The following is a 20,413-nucleotide window of genomic DNA, read 5'->3' on the forward strand; positions in this document are numbered from 1 at the left end:
TGGACTGTTGGGGCCAAAAGGAGTAGCAAGGATTCGAGTGAGGCTAGAGATTCCGTCGGTCTCCGGCAAACAGAACTGAGGATGCCGCTGACCCTCAGGTGTGCGGGTGGGTTCGCGGAGGCTGAGCAGGGGTGGCTCCGCGCCGCACCCCACCCCAATATCGCTCAAATCCCGCCCCCGGTAGTCACGGCCCCGCCCCCATCCGGGCTCCGCCCCTCCCGTCCGGGCCCCGCCCCCGCCCCGCCCCTTCCAGCAGCGCTGCGGGCGCAGCTGGGCGGGTGAGTGAGGGTCGGGGAGTCGGGGGTTAGCCCAACAGGGGTCACTCCGGTCAAGGTCATTGAGCACCCGGACCGCCGTGATCCGGAGCAGGGCGGGGACCGCCGGGGACTGCGTAGGTGGCAGCCGCCCCTGGGTGGGCCGGGCGGTGTGTGGGGGCGGGGGTGTCCGGATGTCCCGACAATCTGCTGCCCCACTTCCGGGGCCTCCACTTTCACTTTCCCTTCGGCTGTAGCTGCTCTCCTCCCCTCCCCAGTGTCTGGGGCCGCCCGGGAGGGGAGGGAGTGTGGCTGCAATCCCGGGCGCCGGGGGCGCTCCCAGTAGCGAAAAGTGGGGGCCCTCCGTGGGAACTAAACAGCGCCCGGCTGTGCGGCGTCAGTCTCATCTTCGCACCAGGCCTATCCCGTTTCCTCTAACGCTCGTTGTGGACTTGGCCCGGTGCCGCCTGCCCTTTCACCTCCCACGCGGGGTCCCGGCCCGTTCCCATACCCGGTCCCCGGTGCTTGTGATGTTACCCAATTGCCGCTGGGGAAACCAAGGCACAACGAGGGCTCGGGCCGCGTTGGAGGCCACCGGCCGGGGCTGAGTTGCTTGTGGTCGTTCGCCCTCTGCCAGGTGACCCAGGGATAGCATTTCTCCGGAGCCGCTGCCCCCGCCCGGGGGGATGGGCGCAACCACGCCAGATGGACGAGAAGACCAAGAAAGGTGGGCACCCCCTGGAGGCGGCTGGAAAACTTTCATTGGGAGGTGGGCCCCAGCAGCACCCGGCCTCCCCTTCCCGGAAGGGCCCGGGAGAGAGAGCTTTAACCGTGTCCTCCCTCTACCCACCTGCCCCTCGGTTTCCTTCTTTGGGGCCTGGTTGCTGCCAGAGGCTTGTCGTTCAATTATGGGATGCCCCTGAGGCCACCGTGAGCCAACTCTGCTGCGATGGGGGTAGGGAGCTCCCAGAGGGCACAGGAGACATCGCAGGCTGGTGGGGAAGACAGATCTCAATTGACCTGTGTACCAGGGGCCCTTGCCTCCCCTTGCCCCCTCCACCCAGCACTGTAGAACATGTCAGGTCACGTCATCAACCTGCTTAACCCCCCCCACCCGGTGCTCCTCTGTGTTCTTAAAACAGAGGCCAGAGCCCTTGGTTAGCCCACAAAGCCCTTTGGGCTTTATTTATTTAGTTATTATTTTTATAATAATAATATTCTTTTATTATATTATGTTAGTCACCATACAGTACATCCCCAGTTTTTGATGCAAAGTTCCATGATTCATTTCTTGAGTATAATGACCTCATAGTCTTACCCCATTCACCCCCTCGTTCATTCTGATGGAGCTCCACTGGCTTCTTTCTGTTCTCATCTAACCATTTCTTGCTCAAGGCCTTTGCCCTTACCTTTCTCTCCACCTGGTATACTCTTCCTTAACTGGGTCTGGACCTATGTAGCTTCTCCTTCTGGTCTCAGCTTCAGTGTCACCTCCTCCTAGAGGCCTTCCCTGATCTTACCCTGTTTATTTCCTTGCCAGCATGGATCACAATCTGAATTTTTTTCTATTGTCTGTCTCCTTACTGGGCTGGGTGGTCCATGAGGAGAGGGACCCTGTTTATCTTATTCACTGATGCATCCCAGTTTCGGGGACAGTGGTTGGTACACAGTGGGAGCTCAATAAATGCTTGTCAGATAAATGGATGGAAGTATGGGGACCTGGGAATATGAAGGAAAAATAGAACCAAATGAACAGGGAGGGGGAATGGGGAGTTTCAGAGAAGGCCCCTCAGAGAAAGGGACTTTTAAGCTGGGTATGGAAGGATATGTAGGACTTCACCAGGAACACAGAGGAAGTAGCATGTACAAGGGATCACCACCTCCCTCACCCCCAGCTCCTGAAAAATAAACCCTGTGCTAACCTGCTTCCGCTGTGCTGCATTTCAGCCGAGGAGATGGCCCTGAGACTCAGCCGAGCGGTGGCAGGCGGGGATGAACAGGTAGCAGTGCAGTGTGCCATCTGGCTGGCAGAGCAGCGGGTACCCCTGAGTGTGCAGCTCAAGCCTGAGGTCTCCCCAACACAGGACATCAGGTGAGGAGTGCATGGTTGGCCAGAGACTTAGGGCTCCTGAACCCCAGCGGACCACGATGTATTCTTGCCCATAGAATGGTTATGCATAGTGGCAGGTTCTGGCGTCAGGAGACCTAGGTTCAAACCCAAGCTGCGTCACTAATCAACTGTTCGATCTATGGCACGTCACTTTGCCTCAGAAAAAACATCATAACAGTGGCGTAAACAAGTTCGACGGCAGGCAGTCTAGATCCACATCTGGGAGGCTGTGCCTCCTGTAGTCCTCAGAGACTGATGCTTCGTCCTGTATTCTGCCTTTCACGGACTCCATTCTGAGTTTTCCTTCATGGTCTAAAATGGCTGTTCCAGCTCCAGCCATCACATCAGCATTCTTGTCAGCAGGAAGGAGAAAGGTGTGGTGTCTCTCCCGATCAGATGGGGGACCCCCAAATATGGGGCCCCCCAATCGGGTGGAAGCTGGCGGCCCCAGGCACTGAAAGGATTCACCCTAGGCAGAACAAAGGAGATAGAAGTTAATTGAATACACTGCAAGGGAGTGGGTGGGCAGGATAGCAAAACAGAGACTTGTCTGCAATGAGGCAGGGTGGGGGGCTGTAGTTAAAGGGCGGAGTGGGGAAGTAGGGGAACGGATGGAATTTTCCCTTTCTTGGGAGCCGTGCCTGGTGTAAGTAACCCGTGGTCAGCTAGGGCCATGGGCATTTTGAGGTGGTGGCTTAATGAGCCTATTTGCGTTCAGCTTTGGCGGTTGCTGTGGCCCTTTTGCCTTGATCACGTTTCCCTTGCTCCAGCTTCTTGCCCCAAAGCGGCCTCTACGGAAGGGAAGAAGGACACCCCCTCCCGCACTTAAGAGCGCACAGCTCAGAAAGTCGCACACTTCCTCCACTAAATTCCCGTGGACCAGAACGTATTGTCGCGGCCACCCTCGGCTTGCAGGGAGGCTGTGAGACGTGACCAGGTAGCCAAGTGTGACCAGGAATTCAGGGGTTCTGTTAGCAAGAGAAGCAAGGGAGGGATGGAACTGTTAGTCTTTCCCCAGGAGACTGAAACTCGATGTTGCTTAGCCCAGTGCCTCGCACATGTCAAACTTTTTTCCTGCTTTTTTGCTGCTGCGTAGTAAGACAGTCGTCTCATAGTTTGTGATTTTCAATGATGCTGGTGGATCCCATTTGATTTTTTCATGGTTTCATTGAGATACAGTTGACATACCGTACAATGCAACGATTTAAAGTGTAGAGTTCAAGTCTCTTAGTATATTCAGAGTTGTGCAGCCATCACCACCATCAATTATAGAACTTAAAAAAAAAAAGATTTTATTTATTTATTTGAGAGAGAGAGCAGAAGCAGGGGGAGCGGCAGAGGGAGAGGGAGAAGCAGGCTCCACACTGAGCATAGAGCCCAATGCGGGGCTCGATGTCAGGACCCTGGGATCGTGACCTGAGCCAAAGGCAGATGCTTAACCGACTGAGCCGCCCAGGCGCCCCACTTATAGAACATTTTTATCACCCCCTGCAGAACCCCAGTCCGTGCTTATTAGTAGTCACTCCTCATCTCCCTGCCTTTCCCCAGCCCCAGCCTTAGGCAGCCACTGATCTTGCTATCTCCAGGGTTGTGCCTCGTCTGGGTATTTCATAGAAATGGAATCATATAATATGTGGTCTTTTGTGTCTGTCTTCTTTCACTTAGCATAATGTTTTCTCAATCCATCCGTGTTGTAGCACGTATCAGAACTTTATTCCTTTTATTTTTATTTATTCATTATTATTTTTTTAAATAGGCTCCCCTAAGTGTGGAGCCCAGTGCGGGGCTTGAACTCGCGACCCTGAGATCAAGAGTCGGATGCTTAACTGACTGAGCCACCCAGGTGCCCCAGAACTTTATTCCTTTTTGTTGCTGAATAATAATCCATAGTATGAATGTACGATATTTTCTCTATCTATTAATCATTTGATGGAAATTTGGGGTTTTTTCCACTTTTTGGCTAATATGAATAATGCTGCTGCTGTGAATATTTGTGTCGGGCTTTTATATGGACCTATTTTTGTTTCCAGTTTTACTGTATCATTGACATATAGCATTGTATTAGCTTCAGGTGATGTGGTACTGTGATTTATAATAAGGAATACATATTTGGTCTTTGTCCTTTCCTGGCACAGAGCTCCTTGGAACTTCCTAAGTGATGAGAGTGGTAAAGGTGCCTTTTGTTTTGTGAATGAGGTGACTTTTGGAATGTCCCCCAGATCTCTTAAGAATAGGGGCTGGTCACCAGAGCAACCAACCCCCTGATTAGAGGGTTGGAACTTTCAGTATCACCCCTGACCTCCTGGGAGGGGGCGGGGGCTGGAGGTTGAATCAGTCCCCGTGGCAATGGTTTGATCAGTCATGCCTATATAATGAAATCTTCATAAAAACGGAAGAGGACAGGGTTCAGAGAGCTCCTGGGTTGGTGCGCACATGGAGATCTGGGGAGAATGGTACAGTCCAAGAGGGCAGGGAAGCCCCTCACCCCTTCCCATATACCTTGCCCTACATGTCTCTTCCACCTGGCTGTTCCTGAATTCTGTCATTTTATAACAAACCAGTGGTCTAGTAAGTAGAATGTTCGAGTTCTGTGAACTGCTGTAGCAAATTATTTGAACCCGAGGAGTGGGCTGCTGGCACCCCCGACTCTATAGCTGGTGAGTCAGCACAGGTGACCATCCGGGGCTTGTGATTGGCATGGGGGGGGGCAGTCTCATCAGTCTGAGCCCCTAATCCCTGGACCCTGCTGTTGTCTCTGGGTGGATAGCGTCAGAATTGAGTTGCAGTGTAGGACGCCCTTCTGGTACCCGAGAATCGCGGGGGGCTGTGTGAGGAGCACCCCTCTTCCCGTCCACACGTGGGAAGCGGAGTCTCAGAATCATTTTAGATGTACGCCATGATTTGGTGCGTGTGTATCGTGCAGTGAGGACACAATAAGTTAACGTCCATTGCCTCACATACTTACAGATTATTATTAAGTAATCTGTACGCCCAACATGGGACTCCAGCTCACCACCCCAAGGTCAAGAGTCACGTGCTGGGGCGCCTGGGTGGCACAGCGGTTAAGCGTCTGTCTTCGGCTCAGGTCATGATCCCAGGGTCCTGGGATCGAGCCCCACATTGGGCTCCCTGCTCAGCGGACAGCCTACTTCTCCCTCTCCCTCTCCCTGCCACTCCCCCTACTTGTGTGCTGTCAAGTAAATAAATAAAATCTTAAAAAAGTCACATGCTCTACCGACTGAGCCAGCCAGCACCCCTATTTTTTCTTGTGATAAGAACTTTTAAGACTTATTCTCAGCAATATTCAGACATACAACACAGTATTGTTAACTGTAGTCACCATGCCGTACGTAACCTCCCCGTGGCTTATGAATCTCAGTCTCATTATCACATCTAACAATAATTAAGGAATTATTAATAAAAATCCCCTAATACTGTTTATATTAATCCCCTACTACTGTTTATATTAAAATTTCCCTGATGATCTCATTAATTTTTGTAGTAGGTTTATTCTCGTCAGGAGCCAGAGATCGGCACGTAGCATCTCTTAATATCGTTCTTATTCCCTCTCTTTTTTAATGCCATTCATTTAAGAAACCTGGTCTTGGACTTCCAGAATTTTCCCTCATTCTCAATTTCTTAACCGCTGTCTCGAGCTGTCATTTAGGATCTCCAGTTCTTCCGATGAACTTGTAGTTGGATCTGAAGGTTAGGTTATCAGGAGTCACTCTTTACATCTCCAGGAGCTCGTCCTCCTTTACTAATTGCTCCTTGCTCTTCTTCTGTACTCCGATTTTTCTGTTTCCTTTGGGATCAGTTCTGGGTTTTTTGTTTGTTTGTTTGTTTTTAGTTTTTATCCTAGCCCTTCTTTTTCATGCTTTTGATCTTCCAGAAATGTTGAAGGGTCCTTGAGAAGGCTGGTGTTTCCCTGGAGTGACACCGGGTTGGAATCCTGCCTCTCACAGACATTCAGTGCTTCCTCGGTAGAGTCAGTGTGATCTGGCTGTGCCTCGGGTTTTTATCCTTAAAATAGCGGTGACAACAGTCACCTCATGGGCCTCATGGGTTTGTGGAGAGCGTTAAATGAGCTAAAACATATGAAGTGCTTTGAAGTGTCTTAGCATATAGGAAATAATAACTGCTTGGCTAAGGAGCAAAGGACAGAACGAGAGAGGAGGCTGCAGAGCGGGGAGGCGTGGATCGCGGAGGCCCTCGTGTGCTGCGTGTATCTGATTCTCCGAGCAGTGCCGAGCCATTGCAGGGGCTTAAGCAGTGGGTTCTGATCAAGAAGGAAGCCCCAGGCTGTGGGAATCCAGGAAAGGCCCCTAACCTAGACTGGGGGGCTGTGGGCGTGTGTACATGTGTCTGTACACAGGCATGCGCGTGCACAAGTGTGCAGACACGTGCGTGCCCATTGCTGATGGCCGGGGTTGGACCTGTGACCTTCTCTGCAGGCTGTGGGTGAGCGTAGAGGACGCTCAGATGCACACGGTCACCATCTGGCTCACCGTGCGTCCTGACATGACCGTGGCTTCCCTCAAGGACATGGTGAGTTGGCAGAGGGCGGGGCCACACTGAAGGGACACATCAGGGCAGATGCTTCCCATTTTGCCTCTACCTCTCTTTACTCTGGTCCACCCTTGCCACTCTCCCGCTCTCCGCATCCCCCGTCAGGTATTCCTGGACTACGGCTTTCCGCCCGTCCTGCAGCAGTGGGTGATCGGGCAGCGGCTGGCCCGGGACCAGGAGACCCTGCACTCGCATGGGGTGCGGCGGAATGGGGACAGTGCCTACCTCTATGTGCTGTCAGCCTGCAACACCTCACTCAACCCTCAGGAGCTGCAGCGGGAGAGGCAGCTGCGGATGCTGGAAGGTGAGGCTCCGCCTCTGAGCCACACGGGACTCACCTGAGATCCCAGGCCGAGAGGGAGCAGAGCCCATGGCTTTTGGTCAGGAGCTCTCCCCGGGAGGACCTTATCCATAGTGGGGAAGAGAGGACAAAGGGCACCCCGGAGAGAGCCATTTCTGAGCCATTTTGAGAGCAGCTGGTCTGGGGACGAGAGGGACGGAGTTCAGTCCTGGCTCTGGCGTTCATCAGCTGTATGACCTCAGCACGTCCCTTCCTGTCTCTGTTCCTCAGTTTCTAAATCCGTAAATTGGATATGATGATGATAATAGCATTTATAATTTTTTTTGCTTATTCTCTGGAAATATTTCAGATACAGAAAAGTTGCAACATTGTACAAAGAACTGTGTAACAAATTCCCAAGTACCTTTCACATGGATTCCCTAAAATATTAACATTTCACAACTGCTTTGCTTTGTCATTCTGTATATAAAATTATTTATATGTCTAAATAATCTTTTTCTGAACTGTTCTGAAGTTGCAGACATGTCCCTCTCCCCTGAATACTTCAGTGTACATGTTCTTGGAAAAGGGGTCATTTTCTTACACATACAACTACCAAATTTAGGAAATTAACAATGATGAAATACTATGATCTAATCCACAGATGTTACCCAGATTTTACCAGTTGTCGAACGAATGTCCTTTATAGCCAGACGCTTGGCAGGGTTTTTCAGTCTTTGGTGCCCTCAGTCTTCCTTTGACTTTCCTGATATTTGAAGAGTCCGGCCAGTTTTGTTTTTTGTTTTTCTGTCCGATGCCCCCTCGGGAATGGATGCAGATTCAGTGTTTGGCAGGAGCATCTCAAGTGATCGTGCATGACTTCAGGAGCACCGGAGGCTGGTTTTTAGGCCCGGGTTTTTAAGCCAGGAGCTCGCAGGAGCACTCACGGGCGGAGGAGGGACCCTGACCCTGTGGGAGCCGGACACTCAACCAGGTCTAGGCTCACCTGGCGAACCGAACTGGAGACTCCCCCAGGGAGGAGGGAACGGTGCGGGGTGGGGGTGGGGGGCGCGCAGGGCGCCTGGCTGGCTCAGAGTGTGCACGAAGTGGTCTGCCTGGATCTGCCACCCTCTAAACCCTCCTCCCTAGATCTGGGCTTCAAGGACCTCACGCTGCAGTCCCGGGGCCCCCTGGAGCCCGCCCCCACGAAGCCCGGAGTCCCCCAGGAGCCGGGGCGGGGCCAGCCCGACGCCACGCCCGAACCCCCGCCGGTAAGCCGCCCCCGCGAGCCGGTGACCGCGCGCCCCGCCCCCGACTCCGCCTCCATGCTCCCGGGCCCCGCCCCCGCCCGACTTCCAGCGCGGGCGCCGGGCTGTGCTCAACCCCACACCCCCGACTCTGCTCCCAGGTGGGCTGGCAGTGCCCGGGCTGCACCTTCATTAACAAGCCCACGAGGCCCGGCTGCGAGATGTGCTGCCGGGCGCGGCCTGAGGCCTACCAGGTCCCCGCCTCGTACCAGCCCGATGAGGAGGAGAGAGCGCGCATGGCGGGTGAGGAGGAGGCGCTGCGCCAGTACCAGCAGGTGGGCGCGGAAGTCCCGGGACAAACACCCGCAGACGGGGCGGGGAGGCGTAGGACGGGAAGGGAGGCACCTCCGCATTGCCGCTCCTCCCCCGTTGCTGCCTTGCCCCCTCCCGACCGCACCAATGGTGGTGACGCTGCACTTGACTGTGACTCGCCCTCTCCTGGAGGTCTTAGGTGCTGAGACCCTGCTCCCTGGCTGTGATCACGTGCCCCGCCCCCACTTGGACTGTGGCTCCGCCCTTAGCTTTGACTTCCACACCCACTGTGCATACAACTCCCCTGGCTGGGACTCCAGTGCCCTGGCTGCGACCATGCTTTTGTCCACCTCCTCCTTATCCGCCTATGACCTAGCTCTTGCTCCACTTAGACGTCACCTCACCCTGGATCCTACTGTTCCTGAACCCCTACCTCCCTGTTGTGATTCACCCCTGACTTCCTGTGAGCCTGGACCCAGCCTTTCACCGCTCCCTGCGAGATTGACCCCGCCCTCTGTCCTGCCCCTCGCATAGCTTTGCACCCGATCCTGACACACACCAGATCCTGAGTGTTCCCCATTCTGTTCGGATGCCCCCCAACCCCCACCTGAGTTCCCCTTGGATCCAGTGCTGTCCTTGCCCCACCCCAGCCATGACCTCATTCGTGGTCTTCCCTACAGCCTTGGCCCAGACCCCGTCCTCTCTCCCGTCTTGCTTTGCTCCTTAGCTCCATACCCCTGACCCACTCTGTGACCTTGACCGGCTCCGACCCCACCCCCTGCCCAGCCCTGCCCTGCTTCTTGGCAGGGATGTGAGCCCTGTTACCCCAGACTACCCCCTCAGACCTTAACTCCCTTCCTTTCCCTGCCGCCGTCACTCCCTCGCGTGGCTTGACCCCTGGTTGCAGCCCCAACCTGCCCCCCGCCTGGCCCGCCTCCTGCCCCTGGCTTCTCTCCCTCCCGTCCAGACCCCGCTCTGGCCCCACCCTTCCCAGCATCTCGTCTCCTGCCCACGGTCAGGCCGCTCCCGACCCCACCCAGGGATCCTGACTGTCCCGCAGCTTTGCCCCGCCTCTGGGGTCTGACCTGGTGCCCCCCCGCGGTCCCGCCCCCTTCCTGGTCTGTCCCTCCCCTGAGACCCTGACCCGCCCCGCGGCCCCGCCCCGTGTGCCCAGCGGAAGCAGCAGCAGCAGGAGGGGAACTACCTGCAGCACGTCCAGCTGGATCAGAGGAGCCTGGTGCTGAACACCGAGCCCACCGAGTGCCCCGTGTGCTACTTGGTGCTGGCGCCCGGCGATGCCGTGGTGCTGCGTGAGTGTCTGCACGCCTTCTGCAGGTGCGGCCCCCACCCCCACCCCCAGCGGTGCAGCGTTTCTCGCAGCCGCCGATTACCGGAGGGCTGAGAATGGGTGGGGCCCGTGCTCTTACGTCTCATTGGACGCCCGCAAAACCCTGCGAGGTAGGCGCTGTCTCCGCTTGGTGCGAGCGAGGAGTGCGAGGTACCGCGAGGCCCGCGGCTTGCGCGAGGCCACACTGCTCAGGCGTTCTAGTTCCAGCGTCTGTGCCCCTTGCCGCTGCCTGCGCGGGCCCAGCCGAGGGCATCGAGGCCCTGTCCCTGGCCGATGCGCCAAGCGGCTCTCTGCCTGGCTGGCGGGCAGGCTGCCCGTCCTGGGCTGTGGAGACCGGGTCCTCCTTCACCGCAGCAGACGTGCGTTGAGTGGCCCCGGGGTGCTGGGACTGGGCTAGGCCTGGGGATCCCGGGTGAACAAAAAAGCTGTTCCTGCCTCCTGGAGCTTACACTCCAGTGGAGAGGCTGATGGTAAAACAGTAATGACCGGTGTCATTGTAAATTGTGTCAGATCTAAGTACCAGTGAATTATGAGGAAAAGGGGGGCTCTGCTCTAGAAGGGGGTCAGGGAAGCCCCACGGGAGGTTAGCACCTGAACAGAGACCAGAAGGTCGGGTGCAGGGATGTGCCTGGCCCTTCTGTGGCAAGCAGGGATCGGTGTGGCCAGAGCAGAGGGATGGACAGAGAGGTGTGAGGGAGGACGTGCCCCGGGGTTCATGGGAGCTGTAGTGAGGGGTGCAGGTTTGCTCTGGGCAGGGCGGGGTGGGAGCCTGCTGGGAACAATGTGGCCCCTGTGTTGAGAGTGAACCCCTGGGGGCGAGGTGGACACAGGGATCCCAGGGGAGCCGCACCCACAGTCCTCCAGGCGAGGGCTGCTGGGGGCCTGGACCAGAGCTGTGGGGGTGGCAGCAGGGTAGACGGAAGCGGAGGCCTTGCTGATGGGTTTGTGGGAGGGGGACGAAGGAAGGGAGGTACTGAAGAAAAGCCTACCATGTGAGGGGTAGAGTCTGGATGGATGGGGTTCAGATGACCCTAACCTCCACCCCTCCCCCCTCTCCCCCTCCAGGGAGTGTCTGCAGGGCACCATCCGCAACAGCCAGGAGGCCGAGGTCTCCTGCCCCTTCATTGACAACACCTACTCGTGCTCGGGCAAGCTGCTGGAGAGGGAGATCCGGGCGGTAAGGCCTGGGGGCTGGGGGAGGGAGGGGCACGCCCTGAGCCGGCAGGGCTCTGACAGCACACGTTTATCCAGAGCCTTCTGTGGGGGATGCTGGGGGCCAAGCAGTGAAGAGGACTGGACTTGGGGGAAGTAGCTGCTAAAGAAACCGCTGTTGTGAAGGAAATACAGCAGAGGTGTTAAGAGTGGGGAAACGGGCTGTTGGCCCGGGTGACCTCAAGTCAGATACTCACCCCGTGCCTTGCTTTTCTCATCTCAGTTAGGGTCGAAGTTAGTTTCCTCAGAGGCTGTGAAGAATATGAGAGAGGGTGTGTGGAAAGGCTCCAGAGTTGCGCTTGAACGTGGTGGGTGCGCCCTGTATCGGCTTGCTTTTGCTGCGTAACAAGTTATTCCAGACACGTGTCTTCAGACAACCGCTGTTTGTTTAGTTCATGAATCTGCACGTTAGTCACTGGGGTTGGGCTTGGCCAGACCCTTCTCGTAGCTCCTGATTCTTCTAGCTCCTGCTGGGCTTGGCCGGTCTCGGGTGGGTTTAGCTGGTGGGTTACTGTCGTGGACTGATTCATGATGGCCTTACTTGCAGTGGCGGGGGCAGCTCGGCCTCTTTCCACTTTACTCTCTCGCCTGGGCAGGCTGGCCAGGCCTGCTCACGGGCCGGGGGTCCCCAGGTTCCAAGAGCAGCCAGCAGGGGGCTCCAGTGCAAGAGTGCTTGCCCTCTTCTCTCACTTGCTGCCCTCCCAGTGAGCACGCTCAAGCCCAGAGTCCCTGCCAGCTGAGCCGGGACCACCCACCAAGTTCTCACTCTTCTGTGAGCCTCTATTTCCCCACTCGGAAAATTGAAGTGGGCTTGAGTCATGGTTTTTAAACTGCTGGGGAAGGGCCTTCTCAGAATTGGGTATCTTGGGATTCCCAGGCCAAAACATGAGGCAGGGTCAAAGGTGGCTGAGGTCCACATGGGAGACCCCCGCAGTCACATCCCAAAGACCTCTGTTCCTCCTGCCTTTCTCTTAGGGTCCTGCTTCTGCGAACCTCCTTGACTGCACCTAGTATTTCCTGGAGCCCAGGGGGTCTACCTCAGCTGAAAAAGAGGGGGCAGAAAGGGTAGAGTGTGGGGAACTTCCGCCTACACCAAGCACAGCCCCTTTTATCTGTTGTCTGTGGGGCATCGGGGAAGGGTGGCTCCGGAGGGTTGCTGAGGCCCTCCCACTGCGGCCCGGAAAGCTCCCAGACACAGAGTCAGTCATTCCATATGTCCTGGCACCCGTGGTCATTGCCCAGAGGGTTTTCCTTGAGGTCCATCCCTGCCAAGGGCATTGTGATGGGACCAGAGTTCCTGCCAAGGGGCTGCAGGGCCCATGCTTCTCCAGAGCCCCTGGGGGTTGACCCAAGACTCTGAAAAGGTCAGGCGTGGCAGAGGGAGAGAGGGGCAGGGATCAGCAGAGTAATGAGTGGAGGTTATCTTTACAAAACATGCCTAAACCACATAAAACTGGAACAGAAATCAAAGAGAAAAGTCACCCACAACCCTGCCATCCCAGGGAATCCCCGACTGCATTTTCCTCTTTCCCTTGATGTCTGTGGGCAGACATGATTTTATTCCTTTTAAATCATGTTTACTAAGGGAAACTTGGCATGCAATAAAATGCACCCATTCTAAGCATGCAGTTGGGTGAGTTTTGACAAATGCAACTCTTGTAACCACCACCCAATTCAGATACAGAAAGTAGGTGTGATTTTTCCTTCATTGTCACCAGCATAGATACAACAACTTCTGCTTTTTTGCCATAAAATTTTTCTAAAGATTTTCATAAATCTTATGGCACCTATCCTGCTTATACCTCTTCTCATAATAAAATTCCAGTTTCTCAGTTTGTAATGAATGCTTCAAGAAACGTTTTGCCCGGTGTCTCTTCTTATATATTATTTGCTTAGGATAAACTCGTGGAAGTGGAGTGAATCCCAAAGGGTCAGAGAAGTTTTGTTGAAACACAACTGCCACGTTGCTTTTTCAGAGTGTGAGGTACCAGGATACTAGTTTAACCACATCTTCCCCAGCAATACCAGTTATTACTTTTGTTTGTTTTTTCCTTTTTAAAAAAAATTGTAGCATACACATAACAAAATTTACCCTTTTTTCCCGCATTTGTACTGTTTTAAGTGTACAGCTCTGTGGCGTCAGGTACCCTGACGTTGTTGTGCAGCCCTCACCACCATCCATCTCTGGAACTTTTTTTTTTTTTAAAGATTTTATTTATTTATTCGACAGAGATAGAGACAGCCAGCGAGAGAGGGAACACAAGCAGGGGGAGCGGGAGAGGAAGAAGCAGGCTCATAGCAAAGGAGTCTGATGTGGGTCTTGATCCCATAACGCTGGGATCACGCCCTGAGCCAAAGGCAGGCGATTAACCGCTGTGCCACCCAGGCGCCCCGATCTCTGGGACTTTTAATCCATTTTCTGAATGGAGTTTTTAAACCCTGAGGGTAGTAAGAAGTAAAGAGCCGGGGCTAGGTTGGACTTCGTGGGTTGGGGGCTTCCTGGAGGATATTTGGGGGCAAGGAGGGCCCTCATTGGCTGTTCTGAACCCCGAGCAAACCAGGTTGTGTGTTGTGGCCTGTTGGCAGCTGCTGCCCCCTGAGGATTACCAGCGGTTTCTGGACCTGGGCGTCTCCATCGCGGAAAACCGCAGTGCCTTCAGCTACCACTGCAAGACCCCGGACTGCAAGGGATGGTGCTTCTTTGAGGATGATGTCAACGAGTTTACCTGCCCAGTGTGCTTCCACGTCAACTGCCTGGTCTGTAAGGTGGGGACAGGGACCCGTGCTGTCCAACCCCCTCGTCCTGCCAGGAGCTCACTGCAGTTCAGTGCTTGTTCTCCTGGGAAGGGAGCTGTGACACTAGCCTGTCAGGACAGACAGCTGCATGTCCGTCATGGGGCCTGGCCCCCACACTGAGCCTAAGCCTTGGACCAAGCCCTGGCCCTCGATAGAACCTCCGCCTAGACCGAGCCTCAGCCCAGTGCTGAGCCCTGACCCCGGCCTCTAACCGAGCCCTGATTCCAGTCACAGACCGACCCCAACCCTGCCCTAGACTAAGTCTCCACCCCCATCCCGAACTGAGCCCTGACCCCAAACCCAGACGGAGTCTTGCCCCACCCTGACCTCAGCCCGCTCCCTCCCTTCATTGTCTCAGCACTTGACCACCGAAGAGACTGGTCTCGAGCGAGTAGGCAGGTCTGAGCCTGGTCACAGCCTAGGCAAGCTCAGTCTCGGAGCATCAGGCCTGTAATCAGGGCAGAGTCTAGCCAGGGACAGAGGGGCTGCAGCCGTGGGGCCAGGGGATGTAGGAATTTCTCTGCCCTCAGAACTTAGCACACGTGGGTATTATCATCAGCATATGGGACGGCCCTGGCCTCCCCTCCCTGGCCTCCGGGTCCCCTTCCATAAAATGGGTACTTGGTTTATAAAGTGAGGCCCTGTCCGTGACATCATCTAGAGGCAATAAGCGCCCCTCACATCTCTCAGCTTCTTAACCTCTTGAGGAACCTTCTCACCTCGAGCCCCTCACCCTGCCGCAGGCCATCCACGAGCAGATGAACTGCAAGGAGTACCAGGATGACCTGGCCCTGCGGGCTCAGAACGATGTGGCCGCCCGGCAGACAACAGAGATGCTCAGGGTGAGGCAGGGTCGGGGCTGAGGGCCTGGAGACTGGAGTTCTGGGAGCTCTCTGTGGGTGGGGGGCTTCACAGGGCTGCGGTTCAGGAGCCCTGAACGCTCTCGCCCTGTTCTGGCGTCGCTGCCATCCAGCAACGGGACCTAGTTAGGACAAGTGGTCGGGGAGCGAGCAGCAGGAAGTGTCCAGAGACGAGGCCTGGGCGGAGCAGCGGAGGAGAGTGGGCCCACGACTCCAGAGGGATAGCCAGCTTCGCTCTGCGGGAGGCCGGGGGCCAGGGGGCCGGGGGCTGAAGGCCGGCTCCTGCTCTGCCCCAGTCGATGCTGCAGCAGGGGGAGGCCATGCACTGCCCGCAGTGCCGGATTGTGGTGCAGAAGAAGGACGGCTGCGACTGGATCCGCTGCACTGTCTGCCACACGGAAATCTGCTGGGTCACCAAGGGCCCACGCTGGGGACCTGGGGTGAGTCCTCTGGAGCGCAGAGGCTTGGGGGTGCTAAGGGGCGGTGCCCTGGGGGTCTTGCCTGAGAATGGGGGACAGCCCCTGGGCCAGATCCAACCAGTGCCTGTATTCGTCCAGCTGGTAAAGTAAGAACGTGTTTTACATTTTTTAAATGTTTGAAAAGTACCAAGAAAAGAAGACTATCTTGTGAGCTGTGACAAGGATATGAAATCCCAGTGTCCTATCCATAAGCAATGGGAGCTGAGCCCCGGGAGCACAGCCCTGGACACCCGTTGTGTCCTGTCTGTGGCTGCGTGTGCGCTACAAAGGCCGGGACTGTATGGCCCCAGAAACCTGAAGGAACTGGCCCTTTACAGAAAAAGGAGGCCGCCCCCCCGCCCCCAGGGCCTCGATGAGGATTGGGTCTGGGGTCAGGCAGAGCGCCCCCAGGCCTCGTGGTTGGGCTGTGCATCTGTAACGTGGAGGTGCGGGCAGGCCCTCTCCCGCCCTCTCAGAGGCCGCTGAGCACGTGCAAGGGGGGTGCTCCGCGGGTGCCGGTGGGTGAGCGCGGCGCAGAGCAGCTCTTTACTAGACTAGCGTTCCTGGAGATGGGGGCTCGTTGTTCTGTCCGGGTGGACCCCGGGACAGACGCAGGCAGAGGGGCTGCCCTCTCTCCGCTGCCAGGGTGCACACCCACGCAGGACATGCGACAATCCATCACCCTCCTTTGCCTGCTCTGGGCCAGTGGAGCGTTGACTGAGACCATGTAACTGGGGGTGCCGTGGGAGCCCAGAAAGGTCTTACTGACTGCCTCCATCGGGTAGCTGAGGCCAAGAGGGCCATTCGCAGCGGGCGGACCTGCCCGAGCAAAGGCCCGGAGTGGAGACGTGCAGCATGGGGAGGGCACTGTCTTCACTGTCACGACCTTCTCTCCTCCCCATCCTCTAGGGCCCAGGAGACACCAGTGGGGGCTGCCGTTGCCGGGTGAATGGGATCCCTTGCCACCCCAGCTGTCAGAACTGCCACTAGCTGAGGATGGCCTGGTCCCCACGCTGACCCAGCCCCACATCCCCATGCTGCTGCGGGACAGCGCTGGTGCTTTGGCTCTGGTTTTTGGCCTGGGAGATGCCTTTGTGCTTGGCTGAGACAGGCCTTGTAGAGACCAAGGCCCCTGAGCTGTGTGGATGGCTTTGTTGCAAGGGGTGTTGCAGGGGGTCCTGCCTCAGCTTGCCGTCGGTGTTGTCTGTGGCTGCGTCTGTCCCAGGGCCTTTGCTCTTCCTCTGGGGCTTGCCAGCCAGACCTCTCCGCTCTTCTCTGCGGCTCTTACCCCTACCTGACCCAGACTTAAACACAGCCCTGCCGCATGGAGCCTCTGAGAGCCCCGAGTGAGTCCACACTCTCCCCCTTCCGCCACCGTCATCTGCTGAACGCTGTGCACCCGGAGCCCACCCCTTCCCCGTCGGCTCTCTGGGGCTGACTCTCCTCTGTCCTCGCTGTCGGAGGCCCGGGGCCTGTGAGACAGCTGCTGCTTGGCCGTTCGGAGCCGGGAGGGAGACCTGGCCTGTCGGGTTCAGCTCCATGGCCCCCTCTCGGCTGCTTGTGTAAGCGAATTAAAATGGCTTTCCAGGAAGGGATGACTGTGACGTGGTGAGGGCATGAAAGCGTCGCGGGCAGGATGGCCAGCTCTGGGGGCACCGAGGCAGGGTCGGGTAGCCTCCGGCAATGGTGGGGCGAGGGTGTGAGCTGCACCGGGATCCCTGCCCCGGTCCATGCGCCCCGTGCGCACTAGAGGGGCTGCCTGCTCTCGGGTCAGCACCCCGACGGGCCGTCTGCCGTGTGTCGGGGTCCGGGAGGCTGCAGACCGGTGGCCCCTCGGTGGCGTGCGGGGCTGGAGGACAGCAAGCTTTCAGGAACATGTGACGCTGCGGCGGTGGGGTGGCGGGGCGGGCCACCCTCATTTTGAAATGTCTCAGGCGAGACACCACAGCTTTGGTGTCACTCTGTGCCGGTCAGAGATGAAAACACGGTTGTGGGTGTCCATTCTGGAAGTTCTGCTCCCTTCTCTGACCAACGCCCCTTCCACGTTGAGATCTGGTATTTGATGGTAAATGCGTCATCTGAGCTTCAGTGCGGATCACCGTTGTGACAGGCAGCGGGCATCCCTGCCCTTCAAGGCCTGGCTGGATTCCAGGCTCTGGAAGTTGGAGCGCGTGGCTTTGGCTGGGGGTGGGGGATGGGGCAGGGCTCGTTCCGGTGCCTGGACGGGCATTGCCACCCTGTCCCTGAATGACAAGACTCCAGCGTGGACCCCAGGTACTGGGGGCGGAGACGGCTGAGAACACAAGTGCCTGGTGCTCTGCCAGCCTCCCTGGCCCGGGAGGAAGAAGGGTCAGGGCGAGCCGCTGCCTGGGAGGACACGGAATGCACTAAGGACAGCCGGGCTGCAGGAGACGGAGATGGGGCCCGGTGGGGGCGGAAGGTCTTCTGTCCCCAGCTCCTCTGCCTCCTGCCAGGGCCTGTCTGGCAGCCCTCGGGGGCCTGAGCACAAGAGCTAAGCAGAGACCATTCTCTCACGAGCCACAGGCTGGAACCAGTCTACCCGATATTTTAGAAATTTGAATTGGTTGCCGATGATTCTAAATTGAGAGGTACTGCATTAAAACCTAGATGCCTAGCTTCTGTTGAGAGACAACACTTGTAAGTCTGGGTCCTCGTTTCCACGGGGCAGGACTGGGCCAGAGTCCTTGAGTGTAGCTCTCCTCACGTGGCTCTCCGGTTCACCCCAATCCTCTTCACCCCCAGGACACCCCACACTGTGGCCTTTCCCAGGGCCTTGTACCATTCTTCTTCACCCAACAGCATTATGAGGTATCTCTACCCACGGCTGTATGAGAAGTGAAGACAAGGCAGGCCCAGGGGGCGGTGCGGCTACGCTCACTGGGCCACTCAGGCAGACATGAGTCTGCTGCAGCCAAGGAGAGGGTCAGGAGTACGAATGGAGGGGTGCAGGGCTGTCCCAGCTTCTGGCCTCCAGCACTTACATGCCATCTGGTGAAGGATCCAAGACGGGAGGGCCTCAGGTGCCCCCTACTGTGGGTCGAGGGGAGGTGCCTCCCCCTCCCAAGGGGGCGGCCTATGTCCGGGGGGCCCAGACCACTGAGAGCCCAGTGCAGACTTGAAACCCCACGGGCTTTGGACTGGAGCCACCTACCTGAGCAAGCAGCCGGAGGTCCCCGTGGACTTGGGCAACAGTCTTTCCTGGGGCGGGGGACGGCGAGTGGAAGCCCACCGCTCGGATGACAGCCGCCAGGGCTGGTGCGGGCCGGCCCCTGCCAAGGCTGACACGTCTTCCTCTAGTGTCCGGGGCTGGCACGAAAGCCACTCACTTTAGAAGCAGGAAGTTGGAGGCAAGCCCACAGCCTTGCTGGCTCACAAAGGCTGCTGGGCAAATTCCGACCATCTGTAAATCTGGAGAAGACGCCTAGAAGTAGAGGGCCTTTGTAAGGACAGGGAAAAGGCAGCACGAGACATAGCAGAAGGGTGGGGGGGCGAGGGGGTGAAGGGACGCAGGGCAGGGGAAGGAAGATCAAGCCAGGCCGAACCTCGGGCCCCATCACCTCGCGGTTGCATTTGGCAAAAGCCTCCAGCCTGTTCTTCCCTCAGTCACCGCTTAATCCCTCGACGAGCCCGGGGGGGGGGGGGGGGGGGGGGGGGCCCTGGAGCGGGGCTGGCTAGAGGCATTTTGGATCAATAAACGTTCACTGAAATGGAAGTAAAGCACTCGCACCAGCTCGCGGTTTGTAGGGCACCCCTCAAACCTCAGCCTGGGAAGCCGCCCGTGTGGGAGGGGCCGATCCCCATCTCACGGCTCTTCACCCCGAGTCTGGCATCTGACAGAAGCTCACACCGCCAGGAGGGGACACACTAGCCGTCCTGCCACCAGTTGTGGTCATGGCCCATCTCGCTCCCCAGACTGCCCCCGGGGAGTCCCAGCTCCCTTCTCCAGGGCCTGAACCCCAGGTCCCCTTGGCTGGCAGGACCCACTCCGTTTCTCTACGAAACACGCATTTTTTTATTCAACTGTTTTCACACAATTTCCCCTCCACCCTGCCTATCGTGTGGCATTTTCTGACCCCACTGCCCCAGTTCTCCGACACCAACCCACCCAACAATTCAACTCGGTTCTGACGCAACTACCTGGAAGTAGCATCAGACCCCACAGGTTAAAGGGCTCAGTTCCCCGAGACTGTCCCACTTCAGATGCCAGCCGCAAATGGGGTGCCCAGGCTGCCCGCATCTCTGCCCGGCCAACCCCAAGTTCAGGGGTTTCCACGACACCCACTCAGGTTCAATACTTTGCTAGAAGGGCGGACAGAACACTTTACTCACGTTTACGGATTTATTACAAAGGCTACAGTAAAACGGAAGAGATGCACAGGGCAAGGCGCGGGAGGGAGGTGCGGCCCCAAGCCCTCTCTGGGAACGCCGCCCTCCCAGCACCTTGACGGGTTCACCTAGAAGCTCAGCGAGAACCTCTGAATCTGGAGCTGCTGGTGCGCAGCCGCGGCTCCCCAGCAGCCCCCGCCCCTTGCCGCCGGGGGAGGGGCCAGCGGGAGGGGCTGGAAGTCCCACCCTCCAATCACTTGGTCTTTCTGCTGACCTGCCCATTCCTGAAACCCCACCTTGTCACCTCATTAGCATAAAGTCACAGGAATCAAAAGGGAATCATTGTGAACAACCAAAGACACTGCCATCAGGAAATTCCAAGGCTGTCGGGAACTGGGGACAAAACACAAGTATTTATCATACCACACATGTACCTCCGAGTTCAAATCACCAAAACTGTTCTTTATATTCAACCATCAACTCCAAGCGACCACCGAATCTGCCACTCAGAACAAATCGCTTGTTCAATGCAACTCTGGTGTGTGAGCGCCCAGAGGCAGGGCGGCGTCCTGGCCAGCCCTGTGGATGCCGTGTCAGGTCAAGGGGCAGCATGGGGGGCT

The 20,413-nt window shown here is 56.9% G+C and overlaps 1 protein-coding gene across 5 annotated transcripts; it reads left to right on the forward strand.

Moving 5' to 3' along the window:
* Positions 1 to 233: 233 nt before the first annotated feature.
* On the forward strand, positions 234 to 17,037 carry RBCK1 (RANBP2-type and C3HC4-type zinc finger containing 1). Of its 5 annotated transcripts, XM_044385752.3 has the most exons (13): positions 234 to 278; positions 892 to 981; positions 2,202 to 2,346; positions 6,819 to 6,912; positions 7,039 to 7,237; positions 8,363 to 8,484; positions 8,622 to 8,795; positions 9,947 to 10,107; positions 11,186 to 11,297; positions 13,919 to 14,098; positions 14,872 to 14,970; positions 15,285 to 15,428; positions 16,356 to 17,037. In XM_044385752.3, exons 2-13 carry the CDS (start codon positions 960 to 962, stop codon positions 16,434 to 16,436), a joined length of 1,533 nt encoding a protein of 510 aa, XP_044241687.1. In that variant the 5' UTR covers positions 234 to 278; positions 892 to 959; the 3' UTR covers positions 16,437 to 17,037. The 5 variants fall into 5 exon arrangements, with proteins under 5 accessions (XP_044241687.1, XP_057168590.1, XP_057168591.1 ...); XM_057312607.1 differs by having other exon boundaries at positions 15,285 to 17,037; XM_057312608.1 differs by lacking the exon at positions 234 to 278 and adding an exon at positions 286 to 391 and having other exon boundaries at positions 15,285 to 17,037.
* The last annotated feature ends 3,376 nt before the right edge of the window (positions 17,038 to 20,413 follow it).

This window comes from Ursus arctos, unplaced genomic scaffold (assembly GCF_023065955.2).
Source record: "Ursus arctos isolate Adak ecotype North America unplaced genomic scaffold, UrsArc2.0 scaffold_16, whole genome shotgun sequence".
Classification (NCBI taxonomy): domain Eukaryota; kingdom Metazoa; phylum Chordata; class Mammalia; order Carnivora; family Ursidae; genus Ursus; species Ursus arctos.

Coding starts and splice junctions, on each gene's coding strand:
- RBCK1 (XM_057312607.1), top strand. CDS start 960: ATGGACGAGAAGACCAAGAAAG. Junction 11,298..13,918: donor TGGAGAGGGAGATCCGGGCG/GTAAGGCCTGGG, acceptor GCCTGTTGGCAG/CTGCTGCCCCCTGAGGATTA. Junction 14,971..15,284: donor AGACAACAGAGATGCTCAGG/GTGAGGCAGGGT, acceptor GCTCTGCCCCAG/TCGATGCTGCAGCAGGGGGA.